General features: G+C 37.0%; 1 protein-coding gene across 1 annotated transcript; it reads left to right on the top strand.

Annotated features, from left to right (window-relative positions):
• Positions 1 to 6,176: 6,176 nt before the first annotated feature.
• On the top strand, positions 6,177 to 12,548 carry LOC114526919. The gene is made up of 7 exons (XM_028548463.1): positions 6,177 to 6,453; positions 7,083 to 7,136; positions 8,766 to 9,064; positions 9,419 to 9,752; positions 10,786 to 11,067; positions 11,426 to 11,659; positions 12,181 to 12,548. Exons 1-7 carry the CDS (start codon positions 6,378 to 6,380, stop codon positions 12,372 to 12,374), a joined length of 1,473 nt encoding a protein of 490 aa, XP_028404264.1. The 5' UTR covers positions 6,177 to 6,377; the 3' UTR covers positions 12,375 to 12,548.
• The last annotated feature ends 12,349 nt before the right edge of the window (positions 12,549 to 24,897 follow it).

The raw sequence follows: 24,897 nt of genomic DNA, 5'->3' as shown, positions 1-24,897 counted from the left end.
GAAGCCAAATCGAAAGTAAGTAAGACAACTGGGGACTGGGGTGACTGCATTATCGCGTTAACTTTGAGTAAACATTGCTTTTTACTGGTTTTAAAGAAATTTATCGTTTTTTCAGTCATACGCCTATCGGATAAGACAGTTAAACATGTATAGTAGGAAGAGATTAAAGTGGTTAGAGATTAAAGATTAAAGATTAAATCTTTCAAATTTGTTAAAAAAAAATTCCAGTAGTTGAAAGTGCCCGACAAGCAGCATTGTAGGTACATTGTAGGTGAAATCGATTTTTCTGCTAAAATCGAAATATATTTATAACCTCATTGAAATGGCCTTCTGCTAAAAATAACTGGAACCTACGTTGAACATTTTAAAGTTTATTGAAAATCTATTACCTCTACAATCCAGATTATTGACTCTGGATCTATTTAACTAGTGCTTTATACAACTGGCTCCTGATTATGACCTTAAATTATGATAGGTTAGACATCCCCAGGGTACCTTTAACTGAACATACGAGACAAAATCGCCGATGAAAATGGCCTGTTTACCCGCGGCTTAAGTGAAAAGTCAATATTGTCTTCGAATCTTCTGCGATATACGCCGACTGGGCTCTCAATCTAAAAACAATAAACTGATGAAAATCGTAAATTACATTATACAGCGGATTCCGTTTGACTTCAAAACAACAAGCGTTCGTAAGGCATGTTGGGTCGCTAAATATATGACATTTGAAATGTCACATGCACTGCATGTTTCCAAGGAATGGGCGGAGCGTTCCATTTTTCGCTTTGACAAAGTTGCAGTTTTGTTGAAAGAAAGTGCTTTCCCATGACTGTAGGATTGCCCTTTCGTATCACTTTCCAAATTTTAAAATACCGGAAGCGTTTCGAACATGTTTACATGTAAGTGATGTATAACTGATGTAAGATGCGCGCCAGAATTTCAAAATTCAAACGTCATATTCTAAACGACCCAACATGCGTTGCTAACGCTTTGTTATTTTGCAGTCAACGGGAATCCGCTGTATTATGCTACATTAAATCAACAATCAAACAACTCCGATGTCTGAGCAAGCACTTACGATGGATTTTTGCGCAAATATAGCTAGCTATACTTGTATAATAAAAATTTGGCATTAAAGGGGACTAATCACATTTACATCAGTTGTTTCAAAGGCCATTAACTGACTTTCGCACCGAAAAGTTGTGTTCAAAGGGCATACACAATTAGTTCAATCAATTTTAACAAGAGGGAAAAACGCCGCTTTAAGTTTTACTGCATGTAAAGATTTTTCAGCATATGCTTGTCGAATTGTCCAAATCTCGGGATCAGTTTGCTTTACAAAACGCGGGGAATCAACGAACTGCCAGAACAGCTATAATTATAAATTGTGCGGTTAAGAGAACCCTTAAAGGCTGATCTACACGATGCGATTAGTCGCATACGATTCGTATGCTGGCGTATGTATTCGAATAAATGCGTGTAAAGGTTTCCCATTTTAAATTTCGTTATAAACTGATGAACAGACAGAGTGACGTTACCAATCTTTTTCATACGTCAGGATAAGAATCGTATACGACTAATCGCATCGTGTATATGCACATGTGATTTTTATCCGCGATTTTCTCTTACCAGCGAATGTTATTGTATGAATTATGTATACAATTGTATAAGCTTGGCGAAGTAAAGTAACCTAATCTGTTAAATTGACTTAATAGCATACACCATGCAGAAGAAGAAGATCGACGTCAAAAAACGCCAGTGTAGTCGGAGCTTTCGACTAAACTCAGTAACAAACAAAGAGAAGCATGATCAGAGGAAGTTAAACTCCGGATGTTTGGCAAACATTCTTTGTAAATATGCGCGCATGAAAAAGTGATCTTAAATCGATATTGGTTCATATACAAAGGCCATACTTTGGCGCCGGTGCAACTTCAGCTAGTGAACATGCAACAAGTAGTCCTTTGACCAAGATTTCCTGTTGGAAAATTGAACCGTTTAACCGTTGGAAAATTGAATTGCAGTTCTTTCAACGTTCTTTCGAATAACAGGAAACATTTGAGAACTGTATGATTTAGCAAAGGCAACCGTATTTCGCAAACACGACTAAAATAAAGAATAATAAATTTTTGAATCAGAGCAGAAAATAAGCTTATAAGACCGTTAACAAGACGTTGATACGTTTTATCAGTAACGTCAGACCTATTAGGGAGACGGAGCCGAGAGCTTTTATAAGGATACTACTAAATTAATTTTCAATATTATATATTATATCAAAGAGCAGCGTGTGAGCATCTCCAAACAACTTCGCATTAAACTTGGTATATAACAAATTTCTTTGAAAGGCCGTGTAAAATCTTTGCGGTTATAGACAGAGCGTGACAACGACTAAATTCTCTATAGTTTGTTACAGCACTAATTTTTTTTTGTTTCTTCTAGAATTTTAACGCATGTTTATCAGCGATCGCCGGTTCTAATGACAGACCCAAACCGTGGCCAAAAATATAGGCATGCCTAACTGCCATGCATGCATAAATAATGTTGTATCACTTAACAAAGAGGCCTGTCTATGTTGTTATCATGCACAAATTTAAATCAACGATAACATTGAGTCACATGAGGAGAAATACTTGTCATGATCCCAAACGATCGACTTTAAATCAAAATAAAGCTGACCGGAAACTCCATCAGATGTAGGACTTCCGAGATAGTATAGCTAATTAAAAGAGAAGTACAATATATATACCCGCTGATACATTGCCCTTTTTCAGTTCCAAACGACAGTTACTCTTTTACAATTTAAATATTTATCTTTTAGTTTTATTCTTCAAATTTCTGCAACAGGTATAAAGTGTCGTACTAGATTGATTTTGATACACATGTTTCGAACGTTGGCGGCCAACTATCTCAGCTAATAATTCAGATTAAAAACTATTTTGGATTCAGACATACATATATAAGCGTGTTTATCGCTAGTTAACGTTTCATTTATTCATTGAGTTCATTGAACAACGATAAAAGAAATTATTACAACCGTTGTCAAAAGGAAGCTATTGACTCGTGGCATGAACATATAACCTATTAAACTAACTTTAAATATGTTTTTCGGCCGTGGGAAATTCATAGCTTTAAGGCTTCCCCTGTGATAGTCTATAATTCTATATTAATTTGATTGTTTGTCGATAAATCGAGAATTGTTAATGCGTGAGAGATCAGTGTCAAAGTGATATTGCATGCCACTTAAATTAATCTACAAACACATTAATTAAGCACATTTTAAGGACAGGATATGATAGCGGTCAATTTATGAACGTTGCAAATGAAATTTGACTACAAAGGGGCCATTATGAATAAGACTTGGCATTCATTATAGCAGCAACCACAGGAATGCATCTCGGCCCGTTTCGTGTGTGTAATTTGAAGCGAAATGTTATTTACTGATCATGAATGCATTGAACTCGGCGAAACGTGACCTGCGTAAACGCCAAGATAGTTGTGCTATATAAAATATGTATAAGAACTATGCAACTCTATATTTCGTTAATTAACATTGCTGCCAGGCATCTTAGCTAATTATATTAGCAATTAACAAACCTCCGATTAGGTACGACTGACAGTTTGACAGCATCTTACTTATAAACTCAAGAGCTAAGAGACTGAGATTTTAAACACAAGTTTACACAGTGATAGATAGTTCGACCGTATTTCGAAGTCACTGTCAAACTAGAATGATATAACAACACACTTCAGGTTTTACAGACGCCTTAAAAGACGTTTTTCGTCGGAATATGTTAGTTTCTAAAACTTTCTACATTTCAACATACATGCATGCTTCCTTATCCTTTATAATATTATTTTCGGATGCCGATCCAAAATCAAACAGTATATAGACATTTTAGAAATGGGCATAAAAGGAATTTTTAACAGATAGAATAAGGCGGTATAATAATTCAAACCAAAGCAGCTGTAGATATTTAGATATTTGAAACACGTCAATAGGGTTTAAACTTATTTCACCTTTGTTGAATATCGAAAAACACGCCGCTTCGCAGAGAATCCAACCTTGTTTGCGTGGGATTTTCTCAAGCCCCGCCAAACCTCTAGAAAAAATTGTCCAAATTCCAACTTGTTGGTATGTGGCCATTTCCATAAAATCATAAATTAAATCACGAATTGGTGTAACGTATTTTTTCTGTGCAGTCAAGCCATCGACAAAAATAAGCATGGAACGCAAATCCATTGAAGCGACGAATTTGAATATCAAAATGCGACATGAGATTTTTTTGTATACTCCAGTGAGGCTATATTTAGCTCAGTGATATCTCTAGCCAATCAGGACACAGAATCAGAGGTACCGAGTTGGCGGTTAGTGGGATCAAAATAATGACAGCGGGACATTTTAAGCAGCTTGGTAATGTCAATAGGTTATAGCCTTTCGCTTGAAGAAAAAGCAATTCCCATTGAGAAAAAAATGCCCTCCGAAATTCGATTCACATAAATAATTATCAGGTTCAGTGTCAACAGCGTACTTCACATATGTCAATTTTCAAGAGTCGATTAACGAGGCACTAATATTGAGGTCTAATTTATGCTTTTCATGCGTGCACGCCTGACGCAGAGTCCATGCATAAGATATTTATCATTTTTTGTTTTATACATTATATACGCAAATGGATACAGTACATGCATGTGTATAAACACGCCCTTGGCGAGCTTGTTTTTTTTTATATCTGTAACTGCTTATTAATTGCTTACTGATTGTCTTCACCGGGGAATCCAGCAGCATGCATTGGCCAAAATATAGTTGAATGCTGCACATTTTTAAATTCTGCCTATAAACTGCCTAACTATAGCAATGCTATTAGTTGCAATTAAACTTTTGAAAGAAATTAATATTTTAGAATTTAAATATACCCGTTGGATATATCTTTAAACACGGGTTAAAACGATAATTTACACCCGGCTGAATTTGCCGCTGATTTTTTCCGCTTTGTTTTCGGTTATAATTTGAAATCGGTTCTGTACGCAAATTGTCAAGAGTAGAGTTAGCAAATAACGTTTTGCCTAAAAACGCACTTGCACAAAAACCCCTCCTGATATCATTAGGACAATGACGCACATAAATTTCATTATCTTGGGAAAGAGTCCTGTTTTTACGTCGACACCATATTAAGGGAGTCTAGAGGGCCAACCCATATAGTTCGTAACAATAAGATATTTCGCATGATAACGTTCAACGATAAACATCCAAATTTTCTTCATAAATATTGAAGTAGATCAATGGACGAAGTTAAACTAGGAACCGTATGACTAAACGCGATGGCTTTGACTGACAGTTTGGCGTGGGCGCTTATAGCATTCATCATGTATGCCATGTGAAGGACTTCAAACGCTTTCATATAATATTCCCTGGCTGTAAGTCTAGCCAATTTTTGAAAACAAAAAGCAGGGGTTAGTTAAGTCTTGCACGCCAGCAAATCACGGTTAAACTCTAATTTAACTGAGGCAGGTTGATAAGACCAATATAATAATTATAAAATACGCATGCATGTGAAGGTTAATTTAAAATCAAGAAATATTTGAAATCGAGAAATATTCTTATCAAATTGCTAAAAACATTTCACCTTTGTCAACGTCAAGACATGCAAAGCTATGCTTAAACATGAGTTCATCATGTCTTTCATATATTAAGCGAGTTTTACGGCATGCAGCAATGAAACGAAATTCAGACGGTGATCCGCATTTGATTAACTGAAAGGATGAACGGCGAAACTGATAGTAAGTCATCAGCCAAGTGCGCTTTTATAGGTCGATTGGTTTTTAAATATAGAGCGCCATGCAACTGAAAATAAAACAGACAGTCAAAACATCAAACGCTTCATTAGTTATCCCATTATAGTATCGCTTTACATGCATGCAACAGTGTTCCAAATCCATGCATTCCGAAATCCGAAGCGCTTCACTTCCCCTTCTCATTCCACGTACCTTTGTGTTCTAATCGAAAGCAAAATTACTATATGCACACGAATGTAGGTCACACCCGCTCCTCGACTTGCCGTTGAAACACAATGATTATCTTCAGTGCTCTTGAATATACTCAAGTGGTCTTCAGTTTAATGTGAATGTCGCACAACAGTGAATTAGACGCATGCCAAAAGCCTAAAATAACGAATATTCTCAACCGTCTTGCATTCCGGACATTGTTTTCACACTAGAAGACAGTATAAGAAGAGTACATGTTGGCCACAGTTGCTTGTCATTCGTTGGAGTCGAGAGCTTGAACTGAGAACAATCTCTACGAGAAGTTGAAGATCTCTGAGTTACTCAAGTGTATCCATCAAGGTGATTTATCCACTGTAAAGCTGAAAAAAAGTTTGAAAATGATTAGTTGGTTCGTAGTTTTGACGTTGTTTCTTCACGACAGCTTGGCTTACAGTGTTTTGGATGAGTTAGACGGTAATACAAATATATATTGCTGATGTTTCTGCATGCTTAGCGAGTTAGCGTATACAATACAATGCTTAGTCGATGCTTGCTTTCATCTATTTTTTACAATGTCGCTTGATAAAGAAATTAACAGTTGCGAGATTGTCATACAGACTCAGTTCAGTCGCCAAACGGGCTCCATTATATATTGCGTGTCATGAATATTATTTCCCAAAATAATATAATATAAAAAAGGTCAGAAATACAAAATTTCATGAAGAATCGATTGGAGTTTTCGAGTTTTCTATTTAAGATGTACATACAACACGGTGATCTATTTTCAACAATTGAATATTGTGTGCCAGAGATCACCGCATGCGTACATCTATTTGATACCAATGTTGCTACACGAAAGGTTTCATCTTACATTTTTCGGCTAGTAAATTTTCTCAGTTATTCACTTATTGTTAATAAGTTTTAAAAGTATTATCCGTTATCCTTTTAACGATTCTTCCAAATATAATGCTTTATTCCTTACTTGGAAAACTTGCGCATAAATACTTGTATCCCGAGAATTCCCAGGCTTAATCTTTATATTGTGTTTTGTAATCTTTATTTTGTGTTTTATACTAATAAAATTTCATTTTTTACTACGACAGATTACAATCTTTGGCGCCGAAATGGACCATCGGTAGATAATGAGGTTAGAACAGGTAATAAGCCTGAAATATTATAAGAGTACTAATTCGTAGAATATAGCCAATATATTTAGTGACGTCACCAATTCGAATACTAAAATATTCATGGCACAGAATCGAACTATGCAAGCTCATGAGAGTTATATAGTTAATTATTAAACCAATTTAAATAGCTAAAATCGTCGCAAATTATCATTGTTTTGTCTGTATTACTTACAATAGTTTCACTATAAATCCCTTCAAATATCCCTCGCCATTATTTTGATAATGCATTTCAAGAGAAAATTCCATAGTTATATCCTTATATACAAATGCATGCAAATTGCCTGGTTGAATATTTAGACACACAACTGCAAAATAGTTTGAGAGTCCGTGCAACGACACAACCTCTAGAACCAAACGAGTCAGTTTTTCAAACGGACTGAAAATCACGGACTTTGAGCTTTTCATGTAACTGCAGAACGACTAAATTTTATTTACTGCTCATTGTACAGCATATATCCAATATTATCATGTGATGTTCTAGATTAAAGTGGAAGTTCAATCCGTTCTGTGCGTAGGTTCTCCTGCAGTGAACTGAAAATAACTGGAACGCTACCTTCTGACCGGAAGTTGAAACTAAGTGACCCCCAGTCTTTACACGCAAAAACAAACACGGCCAAAACATTGAAAACAAAAGTATTTTGTTGTGATTTCGTCAATCTGATAAAAAAATTTGGGGAAGATAAATAACTGATTTTGTTAGTACTTCCTGCCGGCTGAGACATTCTTGATGTTAGTAGAATGCATTTTATGGACCTATTTTTGGAAATGCGGAGTAAGACGGTTCTTTGCTATAAAAAACGTAAAGCCTAGCGTGAAAATGCGGGAATATTTGTCTTACTTTATAATCAATGCAACTGTTTTCCAATCTAATCACGTGGAATTAAAAAAACATAAACTTATAATATTAAACAATGTCTACCAAGTGTATTTTGCGATGAAATTTTAGCTTAGAATATCCCTTTCGTACAAATATTGTTGTCAAAATTGCACATCGCTATAAACTTGTTCCGTTTAAAAGAATTTGTTCTCAATCCGATCGCCAACTCCAGTCGCAATTCGTAAAACAGTTCACCAGGTTGAATTTAAGATTAATTCCACTATAATTCCATAAAAAACTGAAACATTTAAAACCATGAAACAACCCCCCCCCCCCCCAAATTTCTTTAAAATTCGCTCTGCATCTGCAGTGATCTCGCGAGTCATCCGCGAATGAGGCCAAAAATTTTGCGGGACTTTACCTCCAGACACGCGTGCCTGGAGGTAAAGTCCCGCAAATATTGGCCTCGCGAAAACAATCATAAGGTAGCGTTCCAGTTATTTATTATAGTTCACTGGTTCTGCTGTGGATGCGAGGACCCTCTGATGTTAAAAATGCCTAAACTTTGAACTTTCGAAGTTTCCTGGACGTAAATTCTAGTTCATATTCATTTAGAAGCGTATATAAAGCGAACCTAAATGGCGTTAGTGATTTATACAACGCGTTGCACTGTTTATGAAGTTTTTGACTTGACTTCCACTTTGAAATTTGAAGTTCCACTTGAAAACACATACATATATATTTATTATATAATTCTAATGAATGAATTATTACAAATTTAGAATGCAAAAAGGACATCCTTATATTGTGGGACAATTCTGATTCGATTGGCACCGACAACTTCCCAAAAGTAGTACAATTCTTAGAAAACCTCATCACTAGCCCACAGTTGAATGTCGGAGAATACGGAACGCATATTGGTTTTATTACCTTCTCGAATGAAGAAAGAACAAGAGAGTTGTTAAGCATTGGCCATATCACCAGTCAAACTGGGTTAACAGATTGGCTGGAAAGTGTGAACTATAATGATCTTCGAGGGTCACAAACATTCACTGGTACAGCCATGAAGCTCGCGTTAGATGTAAGTTGGGCCTGGCTAAACATCCTCTATTTCTTCACAAAAGCCGCGTTTCAATTCCACTTTTAATGCAAAGTTTCTTGTTCAAAAGCAGGTTAATATAAATCGCATATATTAATAAGACAATGTTTCTGACTTTGTTTCCAAGAAACTTCAATCAAAATCAGTTCTAACGTTTTATTTTAATTTTAACTTTTCCAACAACAATTTTAAACAACGAAACAACGATTTATGGACGAATTAATGCTGCTCTCCAAGCGATGTACGACTGCACAAGTCTCCCGTTCAATAAACTGTTTTCGATGGCAAAGCTCGCGGATTTTAATCTTTAATGTATCATTTTGTTTTCGAATGAAGGAGTTCAGCAAGAGAAATCCGGAAAATTATCGTGCCGATGTAGAAGACGTTATCTTGCTGTTCACCGATGGTGCCCCAAATCCTGATTATACCGGATATCGCAGCCAGAGGTTACAGAAACAAAATCAGAAAAGAATAGCTGATGAGACGGCAGAAAAACTCAAAAACAACAGCGTTTTAATTGTCGGGCTGGCTGCAGGGCAACCAGATAAAGTAGCAAAGTTTAAACCATTCCTTGAAAATTGGGCAACTTCGCCAGATCTAGTGTTCGAAGCACAGTTGGACAAGTTGGACAAGGTCTTAAATGAATTAGTGGATGCCTCGTGCATGCCCAGTAAGTACTGAAATCCTTGTAGGTAATTGCATTCCGTATTAGCAAAGTTGCATGTTTCCTTTTTTATCGATTTGTTTGTCTACTTTTGTCTCGACCCAAATGCCACATTGCCATGACCAGGGAAAGCAGAAGCGTATAAGGCTCAGAAGTATTTACGTCCAGTTTCATATTGCGGTCCGTGGCGCACGTACGCTACATTGCCCATAGAGATTATAAATAACACTAGAGGAGGCAATGGTATCGAAAACATCAGTCGAAAAACGCGATAATTGGGGGGCAAACTTAACTCCCGGATGCTAAGCCAAGCGTTGATTGGCTAGATCAATGCGTCCTTAGCAACCACGTTAGCAACAATATTAAAAAAGTTATATTTATTATTTAGGTCGCTTTGCCGGTTTTTTAAGGAAAAACAGTGTTTTTTAGAACCGGTTTTACTACCTTAGACTTCCTGAAATGATATTTTAGGGAAAAACATTTAGAAATAAAAAAAATTCGTTAAAAACGACATATTTTGGCCTCGGAAATCGTGAATGAGTGATCATCCGGGACTTGGATTTACTCCGCATTAACGCGCTCCCCAATTTCTCCTCGATTCCCCCTCTAGTGTTATTTATAATCTCTATGACATAGTCGGCTACGTGCGTCACTGGCCGCAATGTGAAACTGAACTCGAATACTTTTGGGCAATTGATGGGAGAAGTTAAATGATTGCTTTCACGAAGATTCGACGGAAATGTCATTCAAACTGATAAAAAATTCGTAAAAATCATAGAAAAGATGGCAGCATAACGATAGCCAGGTTGAAATTGGCTTCAATAGCAATATCATATTATAACTTTGTCAATTTGACGAAGACTAGGAGAAGTTAATTAAATACAGCTGGTATAGAGGTTTTTGCTCTTGTGTTAATGCGATGTATAAAAAAACAACTAAGCAGACTGTCCTAACAACCGTTCTAGACATCTTAGAAACGGACCGTTTCTTAAAATTAACAGAATTAGGCAGACGTTATAGTGCGTTTTGTTCTTTTTAGTTACACCTGCCCAAATTTGTAATTGCGCTGGCGATATTTCAGCGGATATGGAGTTTACTAAACCAGGAGAAGACACGGTTTTGTTCAAATGGGTTGAACCGAATTTGAAATGCAACAAACCCGTAGAAGATCTGCACAAAAGTGTGAACCCTGCCAACGTCGACCCCTCAGGCACGGAATATGGCATCGGAGAACACAAAATCAACTATACGTTCTCGTATATCGATAGCAATGAAGAAAAACAAAGCAGAAGTTGTCTTGTTAATTTTGATGTGGCTGGCGGTGAGTGAGCGCTTTTTGTATCGTTAAAAACTACTATTATTACAACTAAAATTATTTCAAAGTGGAGAAAATAACGTTGCAAGTTCTGAATAAAGCAGCGCATATTTCATTTACCTTACAACTGGGTAGACGATCTTGACCGTCTGAAATGAACACGTTTCGCCGCAATGTCTATTGGTCCATTACTACATAAAATAGACTAAAACCTCCAGCAAACCAGCTATGGTGAAAATAAGTTCTTGCAGAACAAATTTAGATTTAAAGTGTCTGATATAAAATACAAATATGAGCTGTTATAATTCATTTTGAGTAATCCTAAATAGGCTATCTTCTGATATGTGTCATTTTCGTCGTGTAGCCTGTGAATGTCCCGAAACCAAAGAAATAACAGAACATATCAGCAGAAATGGAAAAGCTTGGGTCAGTTGGAGCGAACCTAAACCCGACTGCCCCGTTACAGCAGGCCCTGATAACCCACAAAGTACCAGCGCAACTTTATCTGTGGGTAAATACACGAAAACATACGCGTATACCTACACAACTGCTCTACAGAGTTTCAAAATGTACTGCAATGTCAACATTGTTGTTTCAGGTAGGATAATCGACAACCAGTATATTGCATCTAAAGATAATACGGAGACCGATATGCGCATGCTCAGATAGTACGTAGACGTATAACAGTTAAATGTTACCTTATCTTTTTATACAACCGGCCCCAGGTTGTCAATGTGATGGGCAAACGTGCACCCTATAACTTTATTCGTCTCTTTACGATAAAAAATTCTCTAAAATATAAACATTTTTCAAGAACATTTCGGTACATATTAACCTCCATCATGAAAATTATACTTTCCAATGTGAAAGGCTTGCGTAAAAGTTTCTACTTCAAAAGTAGACTGGGCCAAAAGTTCCCGCATTGCTACATTGGCTTGTATCTACTATCAATAGCAATGAAAGTAGAAAATGCTAAAAATCCATGCGACAGAGGAAACAAATGAAGATTAAACAACGAGTGATAAGCTAGTGACAAACTTTCTCTATCCAATAGTGTGTCCGCTCTGGATCGTAAGCACACGAGTTACGCTCATAATTGCTTTAAACTCTGTCATTTAGGAAAATATTGCGGCAAAAACGGTTATGATCCAGCAGGTGAAGATTGCTGTTGTGGAGCGATCCATCCAAAAAGAGCGGACGCTAGCTACGAATGCTGTGGCTCGAATTACATCAATTCTCAGGAAAAAATGTGCTGCCAGGATGCTAGTGTCGTGTCAATAGACAGTCATTGTCCAAACGATGTCGTTGAGTGAAAGCTTTATACTTTTCAACGAACTTGCATGCCTATATAACTCTTACATAGCAGGACAAACTCTTTTGTGTAGTTTATGTGTGGCGCTTTTGAAGTCATTAATATTACACTGATTAATATTACACATTATTCGTGTTATCATGTTACAATTAACGGAGGAAATAAATTTAATTGAGTCTTTATTTATCGTCTTTGAGCGTATTCATGCATGCCGTCTGGCATTAGTTCCCAAAATCTTTGACTTTCGCCCGCAATTCTTTCCTTGCCAACAACCCCCCCCCCTCCCCAATGAGCAAAAATTAGGATAGGTTTGATATCCCCAGGGTACCCATCCAAGAGATTTTCGTGTGCTATGCTATCAAAATATATGTAATAACTACTGCTTATGAGAGTACTGTGTGGCAATTCAAAAGTCAATATTATGTCCTGTCATATACCGCACGGCCAGAAAATTGACCTCCTACTTCCGCCTAAATCATGTTGTTGAGAACCCTCTAACTGTGCGTGAAAATACCATGATCATTGTTGAACGTCCACTGTTCATGGCATAGAATTTGGGCAACTTTGGATTCCGCTATGTTCTGTCACAATGGCCGGGTGTAATGCCAAATCTCCGGGCGGAATTAGTACCCTCGCACGGCGCAGGCTGGCTCGAGGATAAATATTCCATAAAACCTTTGGAAAAGCCAAGATTACTTTTTATGATGCCTTCGAATTTTTATGATAGAATATGTTGAGATTTTAATTAGCATTTCCAACGTTGTTGTGGGGAAAATCAGACGTCATTCTTAATAGGAATGTCAAGATTGAACACACTATTTGCATACCAACGAATTTTGATCGGAAGGTAGGCCATGAAATTTTCCCACGGAGCTCAAATTGCCGTTTGGCAAAAGCAGTTGAAAGATCAACAATTTAAGAGGCTCGTGAGAAAAGCGTCGTCTATTCAACGTCGAAGACCGTTGTAAAGTTGTAAATACAACGGAATTCATGAAAGCATCAGACGTTAGGAAATAAATGAATAATTTAAATGCCCTAGACTGTTTGTTACGGTAAATTGCATAATTTCACATCCTGTTTTCCGCCGCGAAGCTGAAAAGCATAAGATGTCATACGTCATGCACTCTAATATTGTTGCATGTTAGTTAACCCAGACCTCTTATAAAGTACTTCAGTTTATACGCTATTGTTCATCTCGTGTGCGATGAGCTAAACGCATCTTTTTCTATTTAGATTCACAACTTTCAGTTTGTGTGTCGTTAATTATGAACTTAGTTTAGTTAGTTAACAATCGTTTGACGTGAACTGCTTGTACAATTTCCGCTAAAGCTATCGACATTTTATTGAGAGAGCAAATTCAGTTTACTATCATCGTTTAATCCTGATTCATGCGGCTACGTGTGCATGTATCAATAGAGACCTTTAGTTTGACGTTTACGGCAAACGCCAAACCGCTAACAAAGTTTGTGTTTTAACTCCACTCTCCTTAAGTGTGCGACAATTTCGCTAAATTACAAACGTTCTACATAAATCTTGTGATGTTCAGCAGTAATGTCAGAAAGCAATAGGCTATTTCTGATGTATTTAGAAAAGCAGCAAATTCAGCTTTGCCGTATGTGTTTCACGTTCGCCGTATAAAATTTAATGCTTGAACGACTGCATACACCCTCAGCCGTTCAAGCATTAAATTTTATACGGCGAACGTGAAACATATACGGCAAAGCTGAATTTGCTGCTTTTCTAAATACATCAGAAATAGCCTATTGCTTTCTTACATTACTGCTGAACATCACAAGTTTTATGTAGAACGTTTGTAATTTAGCGAAATTGCCGCACACTTAAAGATAGTGGAGTTAAAACACAAACATTGCTAGCGGTTTGGCGTTTGCCGTAAACGTCAAACTAAAGGTCTCTATTACTGCGTGCTACGCAACCTGTTTTTTAATTGCTAAAAGGCTCATTTTCAGGATACAACTAATCGTACAAATCTCACCCTGGCGTATGTAATCGAAAAAATACGTGCGAAAACGTTGAATATCAAAAATCTGTTAACAAACAAAAATATGACGTCAGCACTCGATATCATTCCTCAGAATAATGAAGATCGTGTAGAACTAAGAAAGAATTTTAGTAAATATAACCTAAAAAACTTTCAAATCGAAAGTTTATTCAGTGTTATATGTATATGGACAGATTATTTAGTGTTATATGTATATGCCCGGAAATGATTCGATTGAAAAGTCTATAGCTGGCCTCGAGTCATGCTGTTGAGGTTGGATCAACTTCAAGAGGCCTTCCAGTCCTGTAGTTACTTGATTGTCACGTCAAGTGATTCTCACTATGAATGTCTGGGTAAATCTAGATTTGTCGATATATTACCGACAGTGAGAAAGTTATCGTGAGGCATATCAAAATAAACTCCATCGCTGTTCAATCTCATCACTTACTTGCATTCTTGGCCATACCAAAACATGCATCTGATAGTCGATTGTATTTAAATTTACTGCGTTTTTAGCAGCGAACTCTATACAACTGGATCGATAACTCCTGACAAACATCCCTATTCAGCTTGAAGTCAAATCGTTTTGCGGAGTTTTGAGACCGAAATACTTGACGCCAGACGTTGGGCTGTGTGTCAAATTAAAGCTATTGAAAAGTTATATTTGGTGTAGAAAGTTCAAGACTTAAACTACAAAGGAAATATTTAAAAAAAACAAAAACAAATACCGACCGGCGAAAAACCGGGAAATTTTAAAATAATTTTTAGATATTTCCCTTTAAGCTAAAGTCTCGAAATTTCTACACGAAATAGAACTTTTTAATAGCTCTAATTTCTAAAGCCTTGATTCGCACGTTCTTTATACGATCAGCATTATCAAAACACAGAAATTTAATACAATCAGCATTATCGATGGAGTACATTGTTCAAAAATGTTAGCTCTACCGGTAAAATTCCCTTACCAACCTCGCTCTTATCTCCTTCGATATCTTACCTATACTAAAAGATAAAGATTTGACTCGGGAAGTGAACTATTTATCCAACTTTAAGTTAGCCATGATGGCAAATGATGCGTTTTCCGCTTTTCTAAACAGTATACTGTATATAATATTCAAAAGGCTTGTTATTCCCTTTGAGTTACTGAGCAGTCCAAGCACCTTTACGAGAGTCCTTGAAACGCTCTCTTGAAACAGCGTTTGTTTGCAAACCCTCTTGCGTGCCCAACGACTTGTAACTGACGTCTGTCAGTGCGACAGCCGTAGGGCAAAATTATATTCGAGTCCTAAACCTGAGTATGATATATCTCTTTTTTTCATGACCTCATATTGCGGTATTAACAAAAGCGATACTAGTGCAACAAGCTTTAAACTTAGATTCTTTGACCGCGAGCTATATAAATGACATGTTATTCTCAGTAACACAAATACTTGATTATGACCATTTATGCCGCCAATACATTATATTTAGCTCTAGACGTATTCTTTAAAGCCTTGCCCGCATTGGTGCACTTTGCAAACAATTAAATAGATATATTCTGTCTGTCATTCTTGCTCGCTTTTACGACACTTATGATTCCGGACCCTGTCTTTGCGAATTGGAACAGCTTACCATAGCAATATGTCAACGTGCCACGTCATGTTTGAGAGGAACTTTTTTTACCTTTGCAAAGAAAAGCCTAAAAAATTCGGCAAAGGGGAAGCGTTAAGATACAGAATTTTCGTTTAGGGAAAGAGTGTGTTGATATCTAAATTGATGACTCGAAGCTTGTGAAAGCTAACTTGTCAAGAAGGCATGCAGCTCTACATAAAGTGTGTATAAAAGACGCCGTTTTGAGTGATATTTGAGTCAAATTTTGAGAGAAAAATTTCTACGACCAATACGCAGCCATCTACTTGGTTTAAGCCAATTGATTGAAACTCAAAATTCAGAAACATGCATCAGAAAAAATAAGTGAATATAATTGAAATGCATTTGACGTCGTTCATAGGCATACAGCACGTCCGAAACGGCAAATTGCAAATCTTACATCCTGTTTATCAACGCCAAGCTGCAATTAGAAAAAGTATTGTATGCATATGAGATTTATTACGTCACTCTAATATTGCTGCGAGCTCGTTAACCCAGGCCTCTTATGCAGTACTTCAGTCGATACGCTATTGTTTATCTCGTGTAAGGCAATAATTGGGGGGGGGGGTGAATATTCATATATTCAGTTGAGCCCGACGGATTTCTCTTGTAAGCTATTGCACTTACAAAAGAAATCCGTAGAGCAGAACTGAATATATGAATATTCACCCCCCCCTCCTCAATTATCGTTCTAGTTACGCTACAGTGTGTGATGACAGCGTGCTGTCATGCAATCTGTTTTTTTAATTGCAATAATCCCATTTACAGAATGCGACTAATTGTACAAAATTACAAATCTCACCCTGACGTATGTACCCGGCAAAATACGTGCGCAAACGTTGAATTTCAAATATCTGCGAATATAATTTCATTCGTAAGAATGATCATGGTGTAGAACTCAACGCATCACGTTAACTGGCCTAAACTTGTGGCCTAAACATCTACGAAATCTAACGTTTCTTATATGTATAAATAGTCCCTTGGAATGATTCCATTGAAATGTCTATCGCTCCACCAGGCCATGCCGTTAATTGAGGTCGGATCAAGTACAATCATTGCCGTTAGACCGCAGACCTCATTAGACATGCTCGTCCAGCCGTCAAACGTGATAAGCCCCGTTGACATTACACTCAATTCATTAGCACGGCACCGCCAAATTTGGTAGCCAAAATTAGCCGTATTAGTCCTTGCTACCACTATGCAAGGCCGAGCAAGGGTGAAATTGCTATGAAACCCATTTTAGCCGTGCCGTGCCGATAAAACGAATCTAGAGTATAAACCGAAAACTTTAGCTTACTTTCGTCAAGGTTTCATCATAGGTTTTTTCCTGAGGCTGCATGCACTGTCTGCATGTTTATACTCAGGAAACTACTCTCAGGCATGCATGCATTAAGTGGTGCTGGTCAACTGTTCATCTTCACCTAAACTGTGCAACAACAGTTCATCTTGAGTTAAACTGTGCAAAAACTGTTCATCTTAAGTTAAACTGTGCAAAAACTGTTCATCTTGACTTAAACTGCGCAACAACAGTTCATCTTAACTTAGACTGTGCAACAACTGTTTATCTTCACTTAAACAAACGAAGACTGCATTTTATCAAATCAAATCAGTCAGACATAAGAAGAATATATCATTCTTAAATTTAAATTTAGATTCGTAACTAAATCACTCGTTCACATCTATCAAAAGAGGAATATCGCACATAAGATCGCAAGTGTAAACGGGCCTTAACAATGCTCATTCGATTTAATTTTGAATGTATTTCCCAATAACACCACTAAAACATGAACGGTTAAATGCTAGTTTGGGTCGCAGAGGAAGAAATACATTATTATTGTTCAAGTTCAAACCCAAGTTCTGACGTCACATTGCGCAATATGTTTGTATGTTTGCACAGTGTCTACGACCCAAAGTTTTCGGACTGAAAGATAAAGTTATAGATTTATGGTTGAACCGCGGATGTTTTTATATAGGTATAATACAGTAGCTAGGCTAGGTTAGGCGGCACAGAATTAAAATAATATTAGTATTAGGTGAAGACCCTTATGAGACCCTAACCCCAAACATTGAAGCTAATTTAAGCGCGCATGCGCAATAAAAGCTTGATCAACTTAAATTTTAGCAGTATTTCAGAACTCCATGCAACAATATATTTATACGGTCATTACATCAGCTGGTAAAAATCAATTTGTCCGTAAGAGGTTATCTGTACGCCACAAAACCCCTGTGTAAATAATTTCCTGAGGAAATTTGGATCCTAGGAAGATCAAAAGTTTTAAATCTACGCAAGAAAACTAGGTTTGATTGCAAAGTGAAGTTAGACGCTACAAATAAGTTTTACACACCACGAAGTTTTACACAAGTTTAACACCGCGGGAATGCATTTAAAAAGTTCCGTATTATGTCCAGCTTTCTTAATAGTATAGTTAAATTCCCATGGGGTAAATGAAGCGAGAAATGCAAACTTCTTTACAATCAAATTTCTGAGCACTTATGGAGTGGAGCCCTTGGATGCTAATGATTTCAAGTGTTTTTTCCGCGTCCCTTAACTGCGAAACTACAGCGCACGTTTCGGGGTGTCAACGGCAAAATAACGGTAAAACTCCAACCGTCTTCTTCTCAATATTCATGTCAGAGCATGCGCGAACCGTATAAAAGTACCGAGGTTACAGCTGTTTGCCATTCGACGAGAGAAGCGCCTGAAGAAGAGTTCTCCTTGAAAACTGAAGAAGAGAAGACTTGAAGTGACTGAAAGATTGAAGACTGAATGTTGATGATGAAGTTACAGTGGTTGATAGTATTGACGCTGTTTGTCCACAACGCCTGGACTTATAGTCTGTATGACGAGTTTGATGGTATGTGATGTCACATAATTTGAAAACTCGATGTTTAGTCTTCGTATTATAATATCTCAATTTTTACTGATCTCAATTTTTTGTAAATTGTCCGCTGAGAATATGAGTGAGAGAAATTTAGCTGATATGGATCAGCGTGTTTTCAGCAGTCGACTGAAATAAGACTGGAACGCTGTGAAATGTGAGGCAAAAATCCCGAAAGTTAAATTTTTACACCACAATTCATTTCAAAGCGATAAAAAGCCGAAAATTGAATTTTATTGTGGCATTCAGAAGTTGACATAATTCAGTGGCGCTTCTGTCAAACTGCAGCTGTTGTTTGGATCCCATTTCGTTTTACCTTAAAATTTGTGATGATTAACAATTGGCATGAAATACTTCTTTCTTTGGGTGAAGGAACCGTGTAAATCGTCCACAAATTTTACGACTGGTAAATACCAACGCGATGTCAAATTGTAATGAACAACAGTCAATTGATGAAAGCCCGAGTTAACGGACCGAAAGCTTTGCAGTATTAAATACTCACGTGGTGTACATAGAAGCTAATTTACTTATTGATGTGACCATGTAAACTTACAAGAATATTAAGAGTCACTTTCTTTTCATAACAGATGACGAACTTTGGCGACGTCAGACTCCAAGCACTGAGGACGGGAAAAGGCCAGGTAAATTTGAAAATTTAATATTTTCTTAGATAACTTATTCCTGTATCTTTATTCTCACAAAATAAATCCATTTGGAACGCTAAAATTTCGTTTTATTAGCCACTTTATGCAGAGTGTTCAAAAATATACACATATATAAATGGTGGTTAAAAAAACTGCGAATCTGCCTAAAACGTAAATATGCATTACCACAAAAATCATAAAAAATTCCTCCCTATCTTGAAAACTAAATCGCTCTTCGTATTCTACGGTACGTCATTTAAGGATGCAAACAAACGCCTTCATAGGTACGTTTTTAACCGGTAACCTCGGCGATATTTTAAACGTCAAAATTATGACATTACTGTGTTTTTTCGAAAACAATTTTGCTCGATTGCGCATTCGCCGTTCGAGAGATGAAATGGGGATATTGTACAAGAAATATTTGAAATATTTAGCTGCCTCCCATTATTATATTATGAGAAAAAGCGGACAATTATAAAATCCCGCTTTGCAAAATGAGTGCACTGATGGCAACGGAATATATTGTATTTCCAAATTTTAGAATGCAAAAAGGATTCTTGTTTTGTGGGACAACTCCAATAGCATTGGCAACACACGTTACAAAGATGTGTTCGAATTTATGAAGAAACTTATAAGAAATAAAGATTTGAACGTGGGAGAAGATGGCACTCACCTTGGCTTCATCACATTCTCCAAAGGACAAAGTTTAGATCCAGGCAGAGCAGAGCAAACTAAAGCGCTAAAAAAATATACAAGTGTATTGTTGAAAGTTGGCGAAATTAAAGATCCGGAAAAGATTATAGATAACCTGTCGGAATACAATTATGACCGCGATTTAAAGGGCGACCTGACCTACACTGGCAGTGCTTTCAAGCTCGCACTGAATGTAAGTAGAATCCCTTCACAAAACTTATTTATATAATTCACAGCTTATGGTTGGGTAATAGCTATTTATCTCGTGAAATCGCTATTTCCAAAAGGTGAAATCCAAGATGGATAGATTGACTATCGCTTTGATTATTCTTTTCAAGGAATTTAATCAAAAGAGTCCAAAGAATCATCGCGATGGGATTGACGACGTAATTTTGTTGTTCACCGATGGAGAACCGAATCCTGACTTTACTACGGAAAAATACAAGACCAGGAGAAATAAGAAAGCAGATCAAACGAAACCTGCTGACAAAGCTTCAAAAACCCTAAAAGAGAATAATGTTACTATTATCGGTTTGGCTGGAGGCGATGAGGACGGTATCAAAAAATTCCGATCTTACATCAGGAGATGGTCATCACCTAACCAAGTATTTGAATCAAAGTTGGAAGATTTGCCCAAGATTGTAGATCTATTAGTAGAAGATTTCTGTAAACCCAGTAAGTATAGTGCTACACGCATTTGCTATGGCATTATTCAAAAAAATTATTCACAGCCTTGATCCTAATCGAATATCATACATGTATAATTTATGTTGTTTGCATTCTTTTTAACGAGCATCAATTAAAAATACGTTAGTGTACGAATAAAAAAACTATAATGGCTCGGAACCTAACAGCACAGAATACCTAACAGAAGTGGAACTCCTGTACTTTTTTCGTAAGTGTGATTCGTCATGATTCGTCACTTAGCAAGTGCATTTTTTTGAGGTAGTCACCCCCCTGCCAATGTCTAAAATCAAGTCATTTTTAGTATTGGCAGGGGGGTGACTGCCTCAAAAAAATGCACTTGCTAAGTGACGAATCATGACGAATCACACTTACGAAAAAATAGTATAGAGTTCCACTTCTGTTAGGTATTCTGTGCTAACAGTCTTAGTTAAAGCCGTAACTAAACCATTCTAACTTAAACATGAAGAGGACATGGTTGACTAGGACATGCATGCTTGTCTTTGATATGTGAATGCCGTTTTTAAGTTGGGGAGGGGTTCTGAAGCTTGTTTTTAAGTTGTGGGGGATGTTAACTAGCTCTTATACAAAAACTTCATATTATACAAACTTTTACATATCAAGCGAATGCATATTTCATCTCTATGCCGGGAAATTAAATTTGTTCCCCACTTTTGAGATAGCATTGTCCCCTTGCAAGACCATTTCACTAACAAATGGCTGCACCTTACAGAAACAAAACCATGCCAGTGCAAGGGTAACGATTCAGCAGTCGCGTATGTCAAGAATGAAGACAGCAAGCTTAGGTTCAGTTGGAAAAAGCCAAAATTAAGTTGCGGAGATGGTGTTATTGTTCCTGAGCCCAAGGTAAACCCCGAAGGTGCCGAGTCCCCCATGGAATATGGTCCAGGGAGACACGAGATCACGTATACATTTTCGCCCTCTTCAGACGATAAAAAACATTCTAATGTGCAGTGTTCTGTCAAAGTGGATATTGGCGGTAAGTTAGCATGATTTTAAGTCAGAATGGGTCCAGCTATATTCGAAAAATACAGTTATAAAGCTTTCTACAAAGTATTTTTTACCCTAAAAATAATTTTCCACCTAAATTTTTTGTGCTTTTGTGCACACTATTTTCGTAAATAAAACGCCATTCGTTAGCGGTGAGTTAGCAAGATTTCAAGTCAAAATGCATAAGTCTATATATTCGCAACATAGGCCTAGGCTAAAAGTGAAGAATAAGTTTTTCCAATTGAGCGTACGAGCACAGAACTATGTTCATGAAATAACATGCCCGATAGGTTCATCCTGAGTAATAGGTTAAAATTCTCGTGCAATCAGCTGAGAGAAGACAAGAAAGCCTGACAGGGGCCAGTGTAACAAACTAGTTGTCTTTTAACTGTATTTAAGGACAGAATTGGCCAATCAGAGTCGTGTATTTCTGAGTTAACTAGGATTTAACTATGCAAAATATATAGTTAAAGACTTTTATACAGCCGGCCCCAGGCGATAATTTCAAACGAAAGCAAAAAATAAGATCCGATTGAAACAAGAGCACTAAAGCATTTAAAATAAACGATATTAATTATTGCTGAAAAATGGCATTAAAATGCTGCACCTTTTTTGCGACGGTCCAGTTATTGTTTTCATTTTTTATGAACAGATTTTTACAGTGAAGACATATATCAGTGATGTGTCGTGAGTCGATACTTGATTTATCGTTTGTATCGTTTTAGTCTGCAAATGTCCTCCTGTCACTGTCAGATCAATTCATCGTGAGGTAAAAGAAGGCACCACGAAAGCTTCTGTTAGCTGGACTGAACCTAAACCCAAGCCTTAATTGCAACACTGTACCAAGCTCATCCAACCCACAAAAAACCGATAACTGGTACTCTGCGGGCGAGTATACAGTCCCTTACACTTACACCTATAAACACCCCACCAATCTAAACAGTTTTACAATGCAATGTCCTCTAAAGATTTATGTCACAGGTATGTCGGTAAACACTCACAAATTTTCACGGTTCATCGAGTTTTTTATACACTAGTTTATAGAACTTCAATTGGTTTTTTTTTCATTTGGGAGAGCACAGAATGCAAACAACCAATATCTATTATTTTTTTAGGGAAATTTTGCGGAGGGACTGCTTTTAATCCGGTCACTCATATTTGTTGCTGTGGTAAACCTAAGAAAAAGAAGACTTTTGGCGACAATTGTTGTGGTGAAGAAAACTACAACCCAGATGAAAAAGTATGCTGTCCAAATGACACACTCGTGTCTGTTGGACGATATTGTTCCTGAAACTATGCTGAGAACTTTTCGCATTTCGTAGGGGACTTTGCCTGTTATTTTGTACTAGAAAATAGCATTAGTGTGTTATTTAAATAAAATGCATGAATGCATGGTGACATATTATGCGGGTAGACATTGGTGAAATTTTGTATTCAATCTTAAGATTTAGATTTTTTGCCATTTAACGAAATATATTCGTCAAATAACTAGCTTCACTGGGTGTTGTTCTGATCCAGTCATATATAACTATAAACATACTAGAAATATATGCAACCCCATCCCACGGCTATTTGAAGAAATTAACAAATGCCTCAAAAAGTGAAAGGTCACTGGAAATTTAGTTCAGTTTGGGAATGTAACACAAGTATATTTCAGTTCATATTATTCCATTATTATTTGAATTGCATTTGAAGCGACTAAAATGCGATCTATAAACTAAAGCCCTAAGCATGCATACTCGACTTTTGTAATATATTGCTACGTGTTAGTTAACCCATGCAGACCTGAGTCTTAATAAAGTACTTCAGTTCATATGGTGCCGAGTCCCCCATGGAATATGGTCCAGGGAGACACGAGATCACGTATACATTTTCGCCCTCTTCAGGGGATAAAAAACGTTCTAATGTGCAGTGTTCTGTCAAAGTGGATATTGGCGGTAAGTTAGCATGATTTTAAGTCAGAATGGGTCCAGCTATATTCGAAAAATACAGTTATAAAGCTTTCTACAAAGTATTTTTTACCCTAAAAATAATTTTCCACCTAAATTTTTTGTGCTTTTGTGCACACTATTTTCGTAAATAAAACGCCATTCGTTAGCGGTGAGTTAGCAAGATTTCAAGTCGTATTGCTACGTGTTAGTTAACCCATGCAGACCTGAGTCTTAATAAAGTACTTCAGTTCATAAGGTGCCGAGTCCCCCATGGAATATGGTCCAGGGATATGGCATATGCTATAATATAAGCCTTTTTTCTTTATCTCGTGTAAGCGGACATAAAAATTTTCGACTCAGATTCACAACTTTCTGTTTCTTTGTGGTCAATTTTGAACTAAACTAACAATCGTTTGTTGTGTTTTTGGTACAATTGCCACATATAGCTATCGGCAATTCCGACTCTTCGGAAAATAAAACTCACTTTTTCCATCGGGAGCATATAGTGTATATTATAACACTCATTCATTCGTTAGACTGCATGACATGCAATCGTGTAGAACTAGAACTCATCGTATCGTGTAAATGGACCTAAAGATCTAATGTTTTAAATAAAGTATAAAGTTTCTCATATGTATATATATAGTCTCATGGGGATGACTTGATTAAAATTTCTATATACTCATTCCCTTTAGGCACTCTATACCACGCTCAGCAGCGCATGCTAATACAGAAACCACTGAATCATAGAGTACTGATTTTCAATACTATATTTAAAGGAGGTGTTATACCCATCGAGACTGACTGAGTGCAAGACTGAGTGGTTTACGCACAATCACAAGAGCTCTTGTCTAGAGAGTCTTGATACGACAGCTAGCTAGCGTTTGTTTGCAAACCATATATTCCGCCGTTCAGTTGCTAGTAACTGATGTGTTTTAGTGCAACAGCCGGGGGCAATATCACATTTGATTCCTAAACTTGAGTATGATATGTCTTTCTTTTTCATAACCTCATGAACATGCATTGTCCTAACAAAAGCGATATGCATCACCCTCTG

Source organism: Dendronephthya gigantea, unplaced genomic scaffold, assembly GCF_004324835.1.
Source record: "Dendronephthya gigantea isolate DGI-Jeju-01 unplaced genomic scaffold, DenGig_1.0 000042F, whole genome shotgun sequence".
In the NCBI taxonomy this organism is placed as follows: Eukaryota; Metazoa; Cnidaria; class Anthozoa; order Malacalcyonacea; family Nephtheidae; genus Dendronephthya; species Dendronephthya gigantea.
This window is presented reverse-complemented; position numbering and strand designations above follow the sequence as displayed.

What these genes read in the sequence shown, in the direction of transcription:
- LOC114526919 (XM_028548463.1), top strand. Translation starts at nt 6,378, where the DNA reads ATGATTAGTTGGTTCGTAGTTTTGACGTTGTTTCTTCACGACAGCTTG. An exon ending in CCATGAAGCTCGCGTTAGAT is followed by an intron (nt 9,065 to 9,418) that starts GTAAGTTGGGCC and finishes TTTCGAATGAAG; the next exon opens with GAGTTCAGCAAGAGAAATCC. An exon ending in TAATTTTGATGTGGCTGGCG is followed by an intron (nt 11,068 to 11,425) that starts GTGAGTGAGCGC and finishes TTCGTCGTGTAG; the next exon opens with CCTGTGAATGTCCCGAAACC.